We start from the raw sequence: 18,374 nt of genomic DNA on the forward strand, positions 1-18,374 counted from the left end.
GCATCTGAATTATTTAGAATTATCTCAAAGATACAGCATTTACTCAGTTTTTAACATGGGAGAAACGACCATGGTTTTCATATGCCCAGCAAACTTTTTTGCGAATTAAACCCTTTTCACACAGTCTGAGCAGGGTTGACACTGTACCCCGGAGCCCAATGAAGAGATAAATGAGCCAGAGTACTCACTCATCTCTTGGGTCACAGTAATTACTTCTGGTTGGATAAGATTCAAGCTGAGTCAATAGAAGCTCTCTCCAGGACTTTTGCTGGAGCAAAGCGGGATGGGGATGTTCTCATTTTTCCTGCTTCCTGACTAGGATCGTGAAAAGTGTTAAGTCATGAGCTCCCAGGAGCCATCCTACCTTGTCTGACAATAAAGGAAAGAACATTATAAAAAGCCCTAAATCCAGTTTTATTTGAAGACAGATTAGCTAGAACTTCCCAGTAAAGCAATCAAGTAAATTCTTTTTTGCTAAAGCTAACTGAACTCAGTTTAAACTTTGTCACCTGCAAGCAAAAGAGCATAAATGGATATCTTCTGAAAATCTGAATAATAAAACCTAAACATAAGGGTAAGATTAGTGATTTACTGGATTTATTGGATCATGATAATGATTTAATGATATTTATCAAGCATTTTCTCTGTGCCAAACACTGTGCCCCTAAGTGCGACACATAACAACATCACATGTAACTCCTGAGAAAAAGCTCTATAAATACTTGCTATTTTATAAATGAGAAAAAGCAGCAGTTAAGTAATCCGTCCAAGGCCAAATGCCTAGATAGCCTCAAGTTCACTGACTCCATATAAGTTCTGTTAACATTATTCTGCAACCATCAAGTAACTCAAATATTTACTAAGTGTCTATGTTTTAGATCACTCGAGGTATACTAAGGATACAAAGCTGAATAAACAAATGATTATAATATACTCTGTTCACTATAAATGATCATTTACATAAATTTAAGAGAAAAGCTTTATCAATATCTCTTCAGGATAGGGTTTCCTTAAAGCAATGAAAAATTCTAATCAATCTGCCAAAGAACTTCTTACTGTGTGGATACCAAGAGATCTTAAAGTCTTGTGACTCATATCAAAATCACCCAAACTAAATGCTCACTCTTGAATGTGCTCACCAAATCAATGAAACATACAAAACTTTTTCTATAAGGAAAAAAGGCTCTAGTCAGCACTGTCCCTTTGACAGTTTTATTCCTAACAGTGTGGTTTACTGAACAGTTTAACAAGAGTTTGGTTCATGTGGACAGGTTAACCTAAATGCAGATGAATTCTTGATATCATGACAAAGGCATGAATTTCTATTATAGAACTACAAAACAGAGGAAAGGACCTGAACCACAGTGACTCCTATAAGGCAGTCACTGTATTAAATTTCATCTGTTCCTCATTCAATGTAACATGCTTAAATTCTCAGAGTAAGAAAGCTTCCAGGAAAAAAAAAATTAGAAAGCAATTGCTTTCTAAAATTATGCTAAAATGGAAAAACACTAAACCAAAATAGGAAATTGTGATCACTATTCGCTGTGATATCTAATAAGGCAAGAATGTTAAAAGACAAACATATTAAGAAATAATTAAAACTGCCTTTAACTGTAACATTAATTTGCCACATACAAAACCATAGAAAACCCAATGGATCATTCATTTTTGCATACAATTACAATGATTTACAAAAACTGTGCACAGAATTTCAGTATACAATAAGGTCACTCCATATTTATACCTTTAATGTTCCTGTATGTTTCAGAAATTAATTTGAAAGCTATTACTAGTGTGTTAAAACATTTCCTTTGTCACTAGAATTTACTAAAGCCTGTGATATTCCTGTAATGACTTCTGATCTGGGGCTCTGCCCTGAAAGCAGATGCTTAGAATATAAAGTACGTTTTCAGACAGAATGTTAAAAAGAAAACAAACAAGACTTTTATAACTCCCAAAGGCTCTACATATGTAAGCTGAAATGTGGAAAAGAAAACTGAAATAAAAGAAATGAAGAAAGATTTCTAACACTGAGTGATATCACACTGCCCATGAACTCATTAAACACACACATTCTCTCTCTCTCTGGAACTTTCCCAAAGTGGATAATTTGAAATGACTTAAAAAAACTAAACCCTCAAGTATTCTGTTTTCAGAAGTTCAAGTATTTAATTTTTATGACTTACCTTAGCACTATTAGACAAAAAATGAACAAAAAGTCATGCAAAATTTAAGTACACAAGTTTGTTTTTCCAAATTAAATAACACAAACAGCAAAACACTCATTAATAATATTAAAAATTTCAGGAGCAAATAAGCTTTTTATATCAGTTGTTTACACTAGTTTTTTTAAGAATCTGTCAATGGCTTCCACTGAAACAAAAGAACCTACAAAATAACCTTTTAAAATATAAATTATAAAAGTTATAAAAGGGTGTATTTAGAGTATTTAAAATATAAAAAAAGATGAAAAGAATGTCTTAGAATGTCTTAAGTCATCTAATAATACAATACCAAAGAAGCATTCACTTTTCTTTTTTGGCTAGACTTCTACAGACAAAAGTGAAGAAACAGAAAATATTCCTTACAGATATGGTGCAGGGGTCTTCTTTCATAAATCATGGGGTAACAAATGAACTGTCATGTTCTTATCCCATTATAAAAACAGTTCATCAATTCCTGCCTTTTAAAAGCATGAATTCAGCTATGTAAATATATTGATGACCCACCTTTTTCATTTTCTTTGTATCTACAAACGCCAACTGGAATCTCTGCTTGAAACATGGAGCCCACCATAATCTCCTATTTTAAAAAAATATAAAATGTTAACAAAATGGAGTAACACAATGTCCACTTTCTAGATTTACCATCTTCCTGGGTTAACTGTTCCTGGTTTCTGTCACAATATAGTTACAACCAATTAACTACCTCAGAGGAGTATTGTGAGGATGAATGAGTTAATAATAGTAAGAGCTTGGATATGATTGGATGAAAGTGTCAGTAATAATAATGGGGTGAAATGCAATATAGACAATGGATATGAACTTTACTTTAAAATATGGAGAAAAAGAAATAAACATGAATTCTTATAATTCAACTGATAAGATAACTCTGAAAAGCAGAAAGTCAAATTAAGATATTTTCAGAGTACCCACTCTAAGCTATGGTCTCTGAATCAGCTTCCCCGGGAAACTGTGAGAAATGCAAAAATACTCAGGTCTTACCCCAGACCTACCGAACCAGAAACTATGAGGATGGGACTCAGCAATTAAGTATTTTAACAAGCTATCCATATAATTCTGATACACAATGAAATCTGAGAACCAGAGCTTTAAGGTAAAGGAAATAACAAAAACAGTTTGAATAAAGCCCAAAAGAGGCCAAATAAATAAAACTTCAAACCAAATGGATAGGTAATCAGTGCCTCACTTTTATTAAAACAATGTAAGATGAAATCATAACTTCTCCCAAACATAATTAAATCTTATTTTAGGAAATCTGGTAATCAATCTATATAGTCAAAACACAAGTTAGGGGAAACTGGCTGTTCAGAACGACAATTAGAGGTCACCACTGATGAGATTTTATTAATATAAGACATAGGGAACAAGATTAATTACATGGACCCTCTTCTGTCTGTGGCTAAATGTTAACACAGTTACTACATTTTCAGAATAAAGACTTATGTAGGAAAGGTATGAAATCATGGTCTAGTAAGTTTAAATAACTCCTGGGATTTGAAGAGTTCCTCTCTCCTATTACTGTTTCCCACTGATGCTAGAATTTCATTTTATCTAGTGTAACTTCAAAGACATGTCTATGTAATAAATTTATTGCTGCACCTGTACAGGAAAACCAGTTAGTTTTTCTAAAAATATCACACACACATTTTCTCTACTCATATATAGGAATTTTCCTTATATCTTTCACTATAAAATAGATTACCCTATTGCTACTTCTTGTGCCTCTTCTAAGTTAACTCATCTCCACCTATCAGAGAATAAATAGTCAAGTTATCAACCCTGGCTAGGGCGCTTCTAAAAATATTCAAAGTATGGATTCATCCTAGACCAAATAAACTAGAATCTCTGGATGAAGGCCATGGTAATCAGCATTAAAATTTCTTTAAATGATTTTAACATGAAGTCAGGGTTGATAATTCCTAGCTTAGTATAAAGAAAAGACACCTCTTCTTTTTCCTATTGTGTTCAGAAACTTTTCACCTTAAATTTGTTCTGTGGGGAAATGAAGGAAAACAGTATTTAGGAGCATTATGTACCAAATATCTATGCAAAATTTTTATTTAATCCTCACCAACTTCGACAAGGCTGAATTTGCTGTCCCTATAATGTATGTAAGGAGATGAAACTCAAGAAAATGAGTTTCCTTAGGATCACACTATTACTAAATTCTGGGCTATAACTTGAACTCAGGTTTGATTTCAAAGCTGTTTCCTCTATCCCAGGTTTCAATAAAAATTTAATTTTGTCTTACAAGCCTTAGAAGATTAATCTCTGAATCCTGACAGTTTTTTTACAAATTGCACTAAAACAAGACAATCTAGATTTACTTTATTATATAAATCTGGATTTGCTTTATTACATAATTTTCCTGAGGACAGGACTAATACTTCCTAGTAATGAGGGCTTTATCCCCACCATGTTCTCCCTCCTTTGAGTTTGCACTGCTTCATTTAAAAAAAGAAAAAATTCAAGGCTCAATCAAATGCTCTATGGGGACACTCAAGATACAAAATCAATTTATATTGGAGAAAAAACAAACTTGGATATGTGGTAGAAAATAATAGTTTTCTGTTGATGATACCAAAGTTTCCAGCTTTTCTAATTTTAATTTCTGCATGATGTAGTAATTAGAAATGACTGAAGAACATTTGCTCAACAGGTCACACGAACAGTAACTTCTGTGATCCTTTTTTTCTGTCTTCAGTCCCACCATTCATTCATTAATCATTCAAGTTATTAAAAATTAATACATCCTGCACTGTGATAATCTTTCCTTACCACTTTAACCCACACTGATGTCTCTCTTTCCTAAACATCTCTTTGTGGTGGTTTAATCGCTAAGTTGTGTCCAACTCTTGCGACCCCCATGGATTGTAGTCTGCCAGGCTCCTCTGTTCAGGGGATTCTTCAGGCAAAAATACTGGAGTGGGTTGTCATTTCCTTCTCCGGGGGATTTTCCCTAACCCAGGTCTCCTGCATTGCAGAGAGATTCTTTACTGATTGAGCTACAAGGGAAGCCAATATCTCTTTGGAAACCCATAAATATATCAATTCTGGCTGAAGACCGTAATCCTTGGGTAGTACAGTCCAAGTTCATTTCAATACTTCATTCTCCCCAGCTGCAACTACAAATATACAGATTTTCCCTTATTTTAGTCCACAAAGGGGGTTATCTCTTAAGTGTGCCCCTGGCTTCTGGACCAGACAACTTTAAAGAAACTAACAAACAAGACACAGGGAAGGGTCAAAAGTACTGACTAATTAAGTAAACAATCATGACTTAAAAAGGGCAGAAAGGCCACTTGATTTGATATTTTGGGCTATTCTGCTTCCACATAAACAACAGTTTATGCACTAAATTCAGAATCAGACCCAGGGAAAAGAACACCAAAAAACACACACAAAAAACCCTCAACAGAGATTTTAAGAGATAAATCAGGTATCTGTCTCAATAAGTATGATATCACCTCTTATAGATGATTTGTCCTAATCAATTCTAGATAACAATGTGATACATCTTCCTAATAAGTCAACTGTTTGGCAGAAGCTTAAAATTCTTCAGTTTAACCATGAGATTAATTATACACTGTTATACAATTTTATGTTTATAAAGACTATGTCATTATCTTTAAACTCATTTTAGAAATTAATTACGGATAGTTATCCAAAGTCCAAATCTATCTCTTCACACAATATACTTTGAGCTGTGAGTATCAACATTAATATGGGATAGAAAAACCTGTAATCTAACTCATTAAACAAAATTTACTTAACAAATACCATAACCTCCACAACTGTTTTCTCAAGTAGATATATTAAAAAAAAAAATCACATGTGATACTTTTTACAGTGTAGCTAACAAAAGTCTAGTTCCTAACTGGTTTAGAAATTTGGATTTGTAATTTTGCTTTGAGTACCAACTTGTTCAACAAAGTCTGATTTTTTTCTATATCGTTATTTTATTTATAAGAAAATTTACGTATTTCTCACCTGGATGTATTAAGGGAAAGTCTGAACATATGTCACAAAAAGACTTACTTCAACTTTATCAAACTTTTAGTAAAAGAAGATGGCTCTTTAAATATTAATTTATCTAAGTTTTGGGAAAATATGGCTCTAACTACCTTTTTCCAGTCTTCTGATGGTATATAATCTTCATCTTCTTCAGATTCTTCTTCTATTTCACTATCTAGAATAAGTAAGACAATAGTACTATAAAATGATTGCTTAGCCTGTCCATTCTTACATCTACCATCAAATACTTAAATATGCCAAAAGGTATTTGCAGAGGTAGGTCGAGATATTTTTAGTCAAATATTACTCTGTCAGTTAAAACAAAAACAAAACTCATAGATCTTCTAGGACAATCTTCTTAGATAACTATATTTTCATGAAATAATACTCTACAAAAAACTTCAGGGAAAAAATTGATTCAGAGTCAAGACAATCTGTTTCTAAACCTAATTCTGCTTCCAACAGCCTGGTGACAGAATAAACTATATGATCTCAGTTTCTTCCCTTATTAAATGAGAGTTGGGACAAAATAATAGTTTCTGAACAGTGCTCCTTAAAATACTTGAGAATGCTGTAACATCACTTTGGGGTAACACAGGAAGAGAGAGCATGTATATCTCCCCAACTTCTGTTTTTATTCAGAGCAGGCAAATTGCTATTTGTTTACATTTTGGACTAAGAATGCCTTTACATAAAGAAGCGGGAAATCTGAAAACCATTAGATTGTCAGCATCTCAACTCTACAATGGCACACAATGGTTCAAAATGGTAACATCACATATAGAAATTAATTCTTCCTATGGAAAAGCTAAGATGGGCACTGTATGTACAGTTTCCATGCATACTGAAATAACATCTGAATTATGATATATTATTTCAAGAGGCAGTCACTTAGTATCCCACTTTTAAGCAAATTTTGGCAAAGGACCTGCTCCTGGTTTAACTAGGGGGAAAATACCACATTTCCTCCAAATAATTACACGTAATTAATCTCTCTGTGTAGTGATAACACTTTTCAGTTGGACTGTATCTCTAAAAGAAAAATTCACAATAAAATTATCACCAGCAGCCCTACACTGACCTCTAAACAAAAATGTGTAACAGAAGTCATTCACACAAAGCAGTAGCCATGTTTAATCATTACTTTACCACATTTCAGGAGAGGTTATTGTACTGTATTCAAGTATTTTTCTTTTTTAAATACAGAAATTTAAACTACATATTTAAACTAATAACACTAATGGTTAACTTTTTCTTATCTTACTTCTAGGGTAAGGATTCCTGCTTAGAATGAAAACATTATGGAGTAGTGACACATGCAAATATTCAAGATATATACGTTAAATGTTGTATCAACTACTGGTCAATGACTTTGAGGAGGTAGAAACATCAGCAGAGTTCTTTCTCTGTAGAATATATTCCTACCTCAAGGGCCAACAACTTCTTTAGACTTGGGAACCATTGGTTAGAGAAAGCAATGCTTATGAATATATCTAGACTGAGAAGCAAAGAAAGCAGAAAATGGAAAACTGAGGAAAAGACTAGGAAAAATAAAAAAGATGACCATGAAACAACAAATTTAAAGAACAGTCAAAAGTGGAAAAAAAGGAACACACTCAAAATCAGGATCATAGTGACACGTAATAATCACAGTAGCATATTCATGGATAACACGGCCCCAGTACAGCTAAGCTAATCATCTATAACAAAATCCCATTACTAGTGAGCAAGGCTTCCAAATCAATGAATTCAGAGTAGTGGAAAAAAACACTAAAATATTAAACAGCAAAAATCATATAAAAAATAGTAACTAATACTACTTACTTGTATCAAAGTATTTACATCGACGTGGACGGATTATTTCCTGGGCATCTTGAGAAGCAACAGATTGAGATGGATCATCATTGGAAGACTGAGTTTCATCCTCTTGACCTGAGGAATCTTTTATATTCTCTTCCTATGGAATAATACATTAAATCTCTTTAAGAAAAAAAGAAAAGTGTTGCAGATGAAAGGTCATAGTATTCCAGATAAAACTAGAAGACTACATGAATATACCATGGTTACACAAGATGCTAACATTAGAAGAAGTCGAGTAAAGAGTACAGAGAGATGCACTGAATTATCTTTGAACCTCTTATGCAAACCTAAAGTTATTTCAAAAAAAAATAAAAATGTGTACAATTAGCCATTATTAAAAAAACAGCATTTTAAAAGTTGGTACAAATATTTTTAGAACAGGCATTAAAAAAAACAAGAATAACAGAGCAAACTATTGCCTCTCTGGAGTAGATTACAGGGAACTTCCAATTTGCATTATATATGTCTATATCTTAAGTTTTAATATTTAAATATATTGCCTTTAAAGTTAGAGTGAAAAGAAATGACAAAAACAAGCAATCAAAATGAATGTATCAATAAAATTTTAACTTCAGGAAGATAAAAACGTATGTATAACCTTACTTTATTTTCCCCACTACATCCACTGTTATCATCATTATCAGCATCTTCATCATCTTCTTCCTCCTCCTCTTCTTCCTCCTCATCTTCTTCAGGTAGCCGAACAGCACTATCATAACCATAAAGGCTGAGAAGTTCATGAATCGGCATGTCGCCTTCCTAAACAGACCAAACAAAAGTTAAATTTTTAACAGATGACATTTCATATTCCTATCATTCACAAATCTCCATACAGAAGAATATTCTTAGGACTGTTATCAAGAATTCACAAATGATAAAAAGTAAAACAATGTAATTCTGAAACCAGAAAAACCCTAATCTTTATTATTCTTTTCTGCTTCAATTCAGTGATTGTACACCAACAGTCAGTTCACATTTACTAACAGTACCATACATAATTTGGGAGTGGGGAAACAGAATAATTAGAAACTAGACTGTAAACAAAGTTAACAAACCAAGAAAGGGGGATGAAATTTAGAGCCCAGCCCAAACAAATTAAAAAGAGCAATGACATACATGAATGATACTGGATTACATCAGCCATATATTCTTTTCTATGGTTATGTAAAATCATTTCATGTAATCTTTACTGTACATCTTACAAAACTGTTGTGCTATCTCCATTTCATAGATGAGGAAACTGAGGCTAGCAGATTAAGCAATTTCTCCAAAAACCACACAAGTTACAAATAGTGAAAACAGATTTTCAGTCTAATTACGAAAGCCCATACTCTTAACAGTATACCAGGCTGTTTCAGCCAGGGACCTGAACCTCCCCCAAACACAAAAAAGCACACCCTCCTGAGGGTGAAATGAAGAAATATCTACATGTTATGAAATGAAATGAGATTTCTGCAGAAGGTACTCACTCTAATCAGTAGTCAAGTGTTACAGAGTATCAGGGAAACATGACAAAATTATAAAAAGAAGATTTAACCCCAAGAGTCAGAACCTGTAACATACACATACACACTCTGAAGAAAACTTAACTGAGTCAGTTTAGAACCTAGAAAAAGGATAATTGTGAAATAAGACTTTGTATTTCTCCAGTAGTATCACAGTCTTATTCATGGACAGAAACAAGTCTAGCCTGTGTGTGAAACACCTTATTATAGTGAGGATGAATACATCAGACTGGAGGATACAACCTGATGATACTGAATAATTAGATCATACAGTTAATTCCCATCACTCAGAATTTGTGTGTAAAAAGCAAACAACAATAATTTGAAAAAAATTTCCTTATAGAAAGAAATAAGAAGAAAATGCTGTTTAACACTTTTATTAATATTTCATATTGTAAATGGATACTCTAGTTATAAATCAGTTTGTGAGTCTGTTTCTGAAAGAAATCAATGACAAGCTGGCATACTTAATTGACTTAATTATTGTGACTTTCAAACTACAATAAGAGACAAAGTGTTCAAGGATCTAGTCCCTCTAGATACCTGGTCCAGTATAAGCATTTGGTACAAAGAAACAGAAATTTAGGAATTAGGAGTCAGGATTTAAGAAAAAAGAACTTCAAAATCAAGAAAGAAATAAGAATATGATGTAGAAAAGATGGGTTAAATAAACAATCATAACATATAGCTGCCATCACGTCTTCTATATGCCAGGCATTTGTGATAAATGCTTTGATTCACTACCTTATTCTCATTTCTTAACAAAAACAAAGTGAGAATATTACACTATCTTATTTGATCTTTAAAAGTACTGGATGAGTGGTACCTTTATATGTAAATAAGAAAACCAAGCAGAGAGAAACATGATGTACTGACAGAGACTTTATTGTTAACACCTAGAACTCTTCATCTCAGCTCATATTTTCCATAAACTCATTCTGCATCGCTAATTAGAAGCAGGTTTAGCAACTGAAGTCACTTCTATGAGCAAGACGCCACTGAGGTCACTATTATGAAAAAGGGCCAAACCAAGAAAAACACTTTAGTGTAGGCTTGCAACTAACATTCACATGGACCTTGAGAATTCACCAACAGCTTGTTTCATAATATTTATTTCGTGTTTAAGATTACCTTAATAAGCTACTGTTACCTCTAATTTTTACAACTGTGTTTAACTGATACTTTGAGAGATCACCAAAAGAGGTACGATTACCAATAAAATAAAACTTGAGTTTGAGCAAACTCAGGGAGATAGTGAAGAACAGGAAAGTCTGGCCTGCTGCAGTTCACAGGGTTGCAAAGATTTGGGCCCGACTTAGCAGCTGAACAACAGGCTCTCTACCTTTGATCTGTCTTATTCAAGGGCAACAGAATCACCTTGAGGGCTTATTTAAATCTACAACTGAACTCCACCTCAAAGATTAGCAGGGCTGAGGTGGGGCGTGAGTTTCTGCATTTTTTAAAGTACCAGGTGATATTGAGTTGTTGGTATGAGACCATCTGGAGAACCACTCACATCAGTTCTAGGATAAGGAAAATGGACACCAGCCTTTTCAGTGGAGCATAATAAATTGTGATCATTATCCTTAATAAAGCTTGTCACTAACAGCTGACATCTAGCTCAGTTATATGTTAAAAAGATAAGTAATGCACCAACTGCACAGAAAGAATTTTTCTTTTTTTCTTTTTTAAACCACTAATTGGAAAGTGGAATATCTGACTTCCATGGTTAAGTCTAAGATTTTTTTCTCCTGGATACACATATGAGAAGTGTGACTTGCTTTATAAAAATTCATTTCTCAAAGAAAAAGTTAGCAACACCCCCAATACTGACTAAGCAGAGAACAGAGTAGTCAGAAGTGACTGATCAGTGTATGTGAAAGAGAGAAGTGCTTGAAATAGAGAAACTGTACCAGAATTGGCAGAGAAAAGTCATGACAAGTCAAAGAAACAAATGAATGAACACAGAAACAAAAAATGAGTAAGCAGGTTATCCTGATTTGCAGTAACTTAAAAAAAGAAAGGGCTGGCTAGTTTTTTTAACCTATTTTCTCTAGTTTTACTTAGTTTCTTTCTAAAGGCATTTGTTATAGTCTACTTTCATTTGAGAGTAGCTGCTGAACAGTGATTGACCCTATAGAAGGGCTTTTGGAAAATTACGCACACAACACATTATTGAAGACGAACCTAGGCAGGGAGAAATTTAGTTTGTAAGTTGGAGTCCACTGCTATCATTTATGTGAGTATAGTCAGAATCTGAACTAAATTAGTGATTATGGTAAAGAAAAAACAAGGAACCCCACAGAAGAACTCAACAGATTTAACCATGGGTTAAGAGTGATCAAGAGTCCTTGTGACACTGAATTTCTAGTCCCAGATATTCTTTTAGACCTAGATATATATTCATATGACATCTAAAAAATATTGAAAACAATAAACATCTAAAAAAGTTTTGACAAACTTCTAAAAAGTTGACTTTCGGTCAAAGTTGGTTTTGTCATGTGTCAACAAAATATACCTGCCTGGTCCATCAATAAAATTCTTGCTTAATACTGAAAACAAAAGAATTTGTAGTGGTATTATGCTTTTCTTAGGAATTAACTTTTAATTTCTGTTGCCCAGTATCAAGTTATAACAAGCAGCAAGTTAGAAACAAAAAATTAGTAAGCAACAACCATGATCCACATAGTATTAAAAAGTATCTTACTTGAGCCAAACGGAAGCCCTAACAGCAAACACAAATACAATAAAACCCCAAATCAATTTTGCTGAGGAATCTCCAATTTCAAATCCAAGTATCATTTCTTGTTGTCTGTCATCCAAGCCTTTCTTTCTACATTTTTCCAGAAATGTTCTTTCCTCCATTCCAAGCATGTACTTTGACTGAAAGCTTACCTCCTTGACTCACAGCATCTAACTCAACTGGAATCACTGCATTCCCTGACCATCCATTTGAAAAGGGCACAGGACCCAAGCTTGACCATAATTTGTTTCCAGATTTTTACCAACAGGAGCTAAAGAATATAGGCTGTATCCCAAGAAATAAATCTTGGAGCCTAAAAACTTACAACATATGACGAAAATTGGACTGAAAAAGGACACCACCATGTAAAAAAGTGTTCTGGTGGCACAGAAGTCCCGGAAGTCCAGACCTCCCCCTGCCCTTAATGAAATTACATGAGCCTTACAACTAAATCTTCATTTTGCCCAAGCTTGCTCAAAATGGATTTCTATTATTAGCCCCCAAATATTTGAAATAAAAAGTAATGCTACCCTGTAAAGCAAAAGCTGTTATTCCCCTCTGAAAAAAAAAAAAAAAGAGGATTAAACTGGCTGACAGTACAACATACTAGGACCCATCAGTTACCTGTTCCATAGACTTTCTCATTAGCTTATACTGCCAAAGTCTATGTTCTACCACATACTAAGGGGCTTTCCTCAAATTAATTGAAACATCACAATAAAGTGTTCCCATTCATACAAGTGTTAAGAGATGGGAGGAGCAGAGTGAAAAAAAATCATGGATCAAGTACAGGGGTTCTCCACAGTTTCGGCTAGTTTTGTTACAGATTTCTTCGAGAATTTTGTGAATAACTATTAAGATTTGAGTGACTATCATATATCAGACATTTGCTAAGTGCTTTACATATATCATCTGTGTAATAACACTGAAGCTTAATCATGTTAAATAACCGGTCCAAAGTCACTCACTGATTAAACCAGGGCAGCTGAGTTTTAAAGAGGCAGTCTGACTCACTGCTTTACAGAGCCCTTACATACATATGCATATACATACTCCTTTCCTGGAAACATGACCCTATGTTAAGTGTACCTCATTCTTAGGGAGAGTGAAATAAGACGTGCTGTGTTGATAGACTATAAAAATAAGGAAACCGGACACAGTACAAAATGAATAAAAATACAGCCATGTGGACTATACTTGCATATTGTGCTTTTACAAAGTAAGTTGTCTGTTATAACAAAAAGAGGGAAAATAATGTCTGTATAAGCTGAAGGGAGACTAGTTGGAGGTGAAAAGAGCACAGACTTTTTCGAAGACAAACACAGTACCTGAAATTAAATTTCACCTTTATCTTCAAGTAACAGGGTACAGTTACCAAGCACCACCAGCAGTATTATAAGGATGGAGTAGTATCTGTCTCCTAGCTGCAGAGGAAGTGGCTCCCTCTCCCTCACATCAAGGGACTAGTCATTTCTGCACGTGGTAGCAGATGGTGGCCGGCCGTTCAAGGGCCATTTGGTGGATAGACATAGTTCTCTTTTTATACCTGTTGTGACTTACCAGGAAATGAAGTTGGGAAGAAGAAGGAAAGAGACTGATTTTCCAGGCAAGAAGGCCTAAGAGACAAGAGTGACAGCTCCTAAGGTAACCAACCTCTTAGGCTGGGCTTTGACCATAAAACAAACCAGGAAGAGATGATGAAGACAGTGAACTATTCTTTATAGCACCCATGCTGGAGCTTTTTTCTTACCTGTATAATTCATGTGTTGTGAATACTTTAAAAAAAATATCTCTCACACTTTAATCTTTATTCTCTAGCCCTGGAGATTCACCAAGTAAAACGTGCTTAGCACTTTAAAGTATTAATTAACATTGTTATAATGTGATTTTTCAAAAATACAAATAAAGATACAGCTGATCCTGATCTCCTTTCTCCAAAACAGACTGCTACTGTTCAAAGTGAGATGGTGGGTTTTAAGTGTACATTTGAAAAAGAGAGTGCCATTCCTACAAACCAAAGTTTACTATGGGAATGATTCTGACACATCTTCTAAGATTATCAATAAATTCTAACCTGTACAACTAATTCTCTTAAAACATTTAAATGATAAACTTAACTAAAATGTCTTTTATATTGGTAAGATTCACACATACAAATGTTAACAATACATATCAAAGCTAGTTTTCACTTAAATTTTAGAATTCACATTAAATGAACTTAAAGCTTCAGGCTATGCAGTCATTGATTAACTCCTGAATGAATCAACTGTCAAAATTTTGCCACGTTACATCAAAGGTCCTTTTCATGCAACCAAAGTACCAGGCATAAACTGCCCTACCAATTCCTGACATAACTATAATGTTTTACTTCTATAAAAGCAAATCAGTCATCAATGGCAAAATTTTGCTCATTTTGTTTTAAATAAAAACAAAACTAGTTTGGTTTGGACCTAACGAGTTTACAACTACAGGAAATCCAATATATCTGCCCTCTAGCTTAGCTGTAAGCTATAGATGAAAGCACTGGTGATTATATGCCACTTACACCTAAGCCTTAATTACTCTAGGAAAGGTTAGAAGTAGTCTCAGAGAAGGTTTAAGACTGTCTGGTTGAAAAGAATGATAAAGATTGGTTCCCTTGTCTTTCTCTCCCTTTGTATATATTCTACAAATAATCCTATTTTAATTACTTTTTATAAAAAAGGGAGCATTTGAAAGCAAATTTGGGGGTTTTAACAGACTGAGGAAGGAGGCTGAATAAAGGGAAAAAATAGGAAAAGACCATAACATGATAAAAGTTTTAGCAAAGTCCCTTAGTAATTTTGTACTAGCTAAATATAGCAGCCCATTTTCTGAAATAAAATAATAATCATTCCACCTCATAACCTATTTTGACCATACTTGATTACCTCTTCTTGAGTAATTACTCAAATTACTTGAGTAATACAGAATGTGAAAAAATGGAAAATATAAGATTTTCTTCCTTTACCTTTTATCCCATGGATGGGTTATTTAGAAACAAGAAAATATATCCAAAGTGGTAAATTTCTTTGAAACAGAGGCAAATATTTGGAAATAATCGCCTTTCCACTTCATGAATATATGAAGCAACCATGACTGACATTTAAAATCAACTGTTTCCTTTGATGTTTGCCTAGGTTCTGAATCATCCAAGCAAATTATACCAGTCTTTTGAATGCTTTCTAGCCCCTCCTAAAGAATAGCTCTGAGTCCAGATTCCTCATGTGCTTTTTAACTCATCCTTGAAAAGCTTTTTAACAGCTCTACACCATTACCACTAAGATCAATTCTGTTGTTTGGCTTAAAATAACAAAATATTGAATTGCTTAGGTTTATGGATTAAGCCAGTTTTAATTACTATATGATACAAAGTGGAACTGACAAAATTTGACTTAGTCAGAATATTTTTTTCAGCTCTTTAAAGTTCCGAACTAAACTTGTGAAGCAAAGATTAATCTTTATTACTATAAAGGTATAAGAATTCATTTTTTTCATGACATTATATACTCCAAATGCTTAAAGACTGGCATATGTCTTATTTATTTTTTTGTTCTGAAGTACAGCAGACTGTACACATAACACCTTTTAATGATAACACACCAAACTGATTTATCCATTCATTCAAAAATTTTCAGTGACCACTCCTGCTAGGTGCTATGAAATATACTGGTAAACAGACTATCCCTCCTCTCATGGAACTAAGGAGAATACACACAAAAACTTAACAAACATACAAACTGTGTTACATAGAAAGAAGGAAATGAATGGGGTACAGCAGCTAAAAACAGCTGACTGGGGACCCGGAAAAGCCATTTTGAGGGGGGAACATTAAGCCCGGACTTGACAGAAAAAGGAGTTAGTCTCAGAATGCACACACCAGAGAGTGGGAATGAGGTAAAAAGCCTTGAAATAGAGAAAAGCCAGCACATCTAAGAACAAAAGCAGCTAACACAGCTATAGACACCATGATGGGGCAGTGTAAGACATGAACAAAGCACCGTACGTAGGTGGCCTTGCTGGCCAGGGCAAATAGTCTGGATTTTCTTCTGGTGTGACAGGAAGCCAACGAAGAGTGTTAAATAGGAGGCTGACATAAACTGATTCATATTTTGAAAAGTTCATCATGGTTACTGTGGTAATACATTGGAGAAAAATGGTAAAAGAGGCCATGAAGAAACCAGTTAGGAAGCTACTGTAATATTCTAAGCTAAAAATGATGGTGACCTGGCTTGAGGGTAGCAGTAGAGATGGAACAAGAGTCAGATATTTCTGGATAGAAATGATAGGCTTATTTAGGAACAGATACTGAGAATGAAGGAAGATGACTCCCTGGCTTCTGACTTATTCAACAAGGTATAGAGTGTTGCCATTTTTTACTGAGATGGAAGAAACAGGGAAGAACAGGCAAACGAAGAGAGTATCAATCAACAGTTCTGCTTTAGACCTTTAAAATTTAAAGATGTCTACTGAGATATCCCAGCAGAAATGTCAAGCAGGTGGGTAGTGGAGACAGCAAACAGGATACTGCTAGAAAAATAACTAAGAAATACTAAGCATACAAACACAAGATTAGATCAATCACCTAGTAATGAGCAATTTTTAAACTTGGTGTGCATACTTAATGATAATGTAGATTTGAGTCCACCACCCCACCCCAATTTTGACTTAGCATGCCTGAGGGAAAGGCACAGGAATGCCTCTTTCTCAGGAAGTCCATGGGAGATTCTGATGGGGCTGACTCTCATACTACACTCTGAGGAGGACTGACGGATGAAAACAAAGCCCAGACCTGAGAACTGGGAAATTCCAACATTAAACCTTGAAGAAAGGAAGACAAGTCTGCAAAAGCCACTCAACAGGAACAAGAAGATAGGGAAGCGACAGTGCAGGAAGGGAATGGTAAACTGTGCTGAATATCTCTTGAGAGCAGAGAAAAAAGTGACCAATGGATTTAACAATGAAATCACTGGTTATCTTTACAGGAAAGGCAGACACAATTTAGGGCACATTATAGAGCAGGCAAGACATGAGGAACAGGATCACATGATTCTGAAGGGGAGTAAATAAAAGGTACAGTAGCTGGGGGAGGACAGAAGATATGTATGATGAAATTCAGTACCCATTTTTTCTGATATTTTTGATCCAGTATCTGTGGTATCTTATGGAAGTAACTACTGAATTCTAATTCATATAATAAAGTTCTTTTTAAAAAATACCTTTCATTTCAAACATTAAATATCCCACCTATGGCCACATAGAATTTCTCAGTATTGATTATATATATATATATATATAAAAAAAATACCACTCTCCCCAAAATAACATAGAGAACTAAAATTTAAAGTGTTTCCTCTCTCCATAAAAAAGTTATAACCGCTTCATCCTCTAGCTCTTATTGTTATTTACCCTTGCAAGATCCTCTATTTCAGAACTGAAGTTTGTTTCTCCTTCCATCATTTCTTCCTCTTCTAATGTGCGTTCATCATCAAAATCATGAACCAGCATGTCAGCTGATGGATCAAATTCATGGTCATCTGATGTTGCTGAACCTCCTGGTAAAGAATATTTTGAACAGTTTGGTAAACCAAATTATGTGTACCTTATTAATATTAATGTATATGTTATTTGAAACTGGATATAAGTCAAGTAAAAGTACGAGGGAAAAGCTATCCACAGCAAATTTTATTTCTTGTTTTCTAAAATTCCTGCCCTTACTTATCACCCCCCACAAAACATCTTTAAGGATTTTTTTTTACCCTGTTTTACTTCTATATATTTACAGTTGCAACTATAAAATGAGGGCAGAGTGTCTGAAGAGTACTGTAATCTTCCAAAGCTTCAGTTGTAAATAATGTGGTCATATCAAATAAAAATGATCTTCTGTGTGGAAAAAAATCATAATTCTTAATTACTTGACTAATATTTAATAGACCCAATAAGTATGAATATATAATATGAAATATACCATCATCTGAATATATAGTC

General features: G+C 34.2%; 1 protein-coding gene across 15 annotated transcripts in view; it reads right to left on the bottom strand.

Moving 5' to 3' along the window:
* The window catches only part of MIER1 (MIER1 transcriptional regulator), a 69,095-nt gene that overhangs the window by 31,093 nt on the left and 19,628 nt on the right, over window positions 1-18,374 (bottom strand). For 11 of the 15 annotated variants that reach the window (XM_043461030.1, XM_043461028.1, XM_043461027.1 and 8 more), the window contains 5 exons: window positions 17,796-17,941; window positions 8,724-8,879; window positions 8,085-8,217; window positions 6,371-6,435; window positions 2,733-2,805 (listed from right to left, as the gene is read on the bottom strand). In XM_043461030.1, the coding sequence (XP_043316965.1) occupies window positions 2,733-2,805; window positions 6,371-6,435; window positions 8,085-8,217; window positions 8,724-8,879; window positions 17,796-17,941 (573 nt within the window). The remainder of the gene's footprint in view (window positions 1-2,732; window positions 2,806-6,370; window positions 6,436-8,084; window positions 8,218-8,723; window positions 8,880-17,795; window positions 17,942-18,374) is intronic. The other 4 variants (XM_043461031.1, XM_043461042.1, XM_043461040.1 and 1 more) reach the window with 1 other exon arrangement.

The sequence above is a fragment of the Cervus canadensis genome, chromosome 2 (genome assembly GCF_019320065.1).
Source record: "Cervus canadensis isolate Bull #8, Minnesota chromosome 2, ASM1932006v1, whole genome shotgun sequence".
Taxonomy (NCBI): Eukaryota; Metazoa; Chordata; class Mammalia; order Artiodactyla; family Cervidae; genus Cervus; species Cervus canadensis.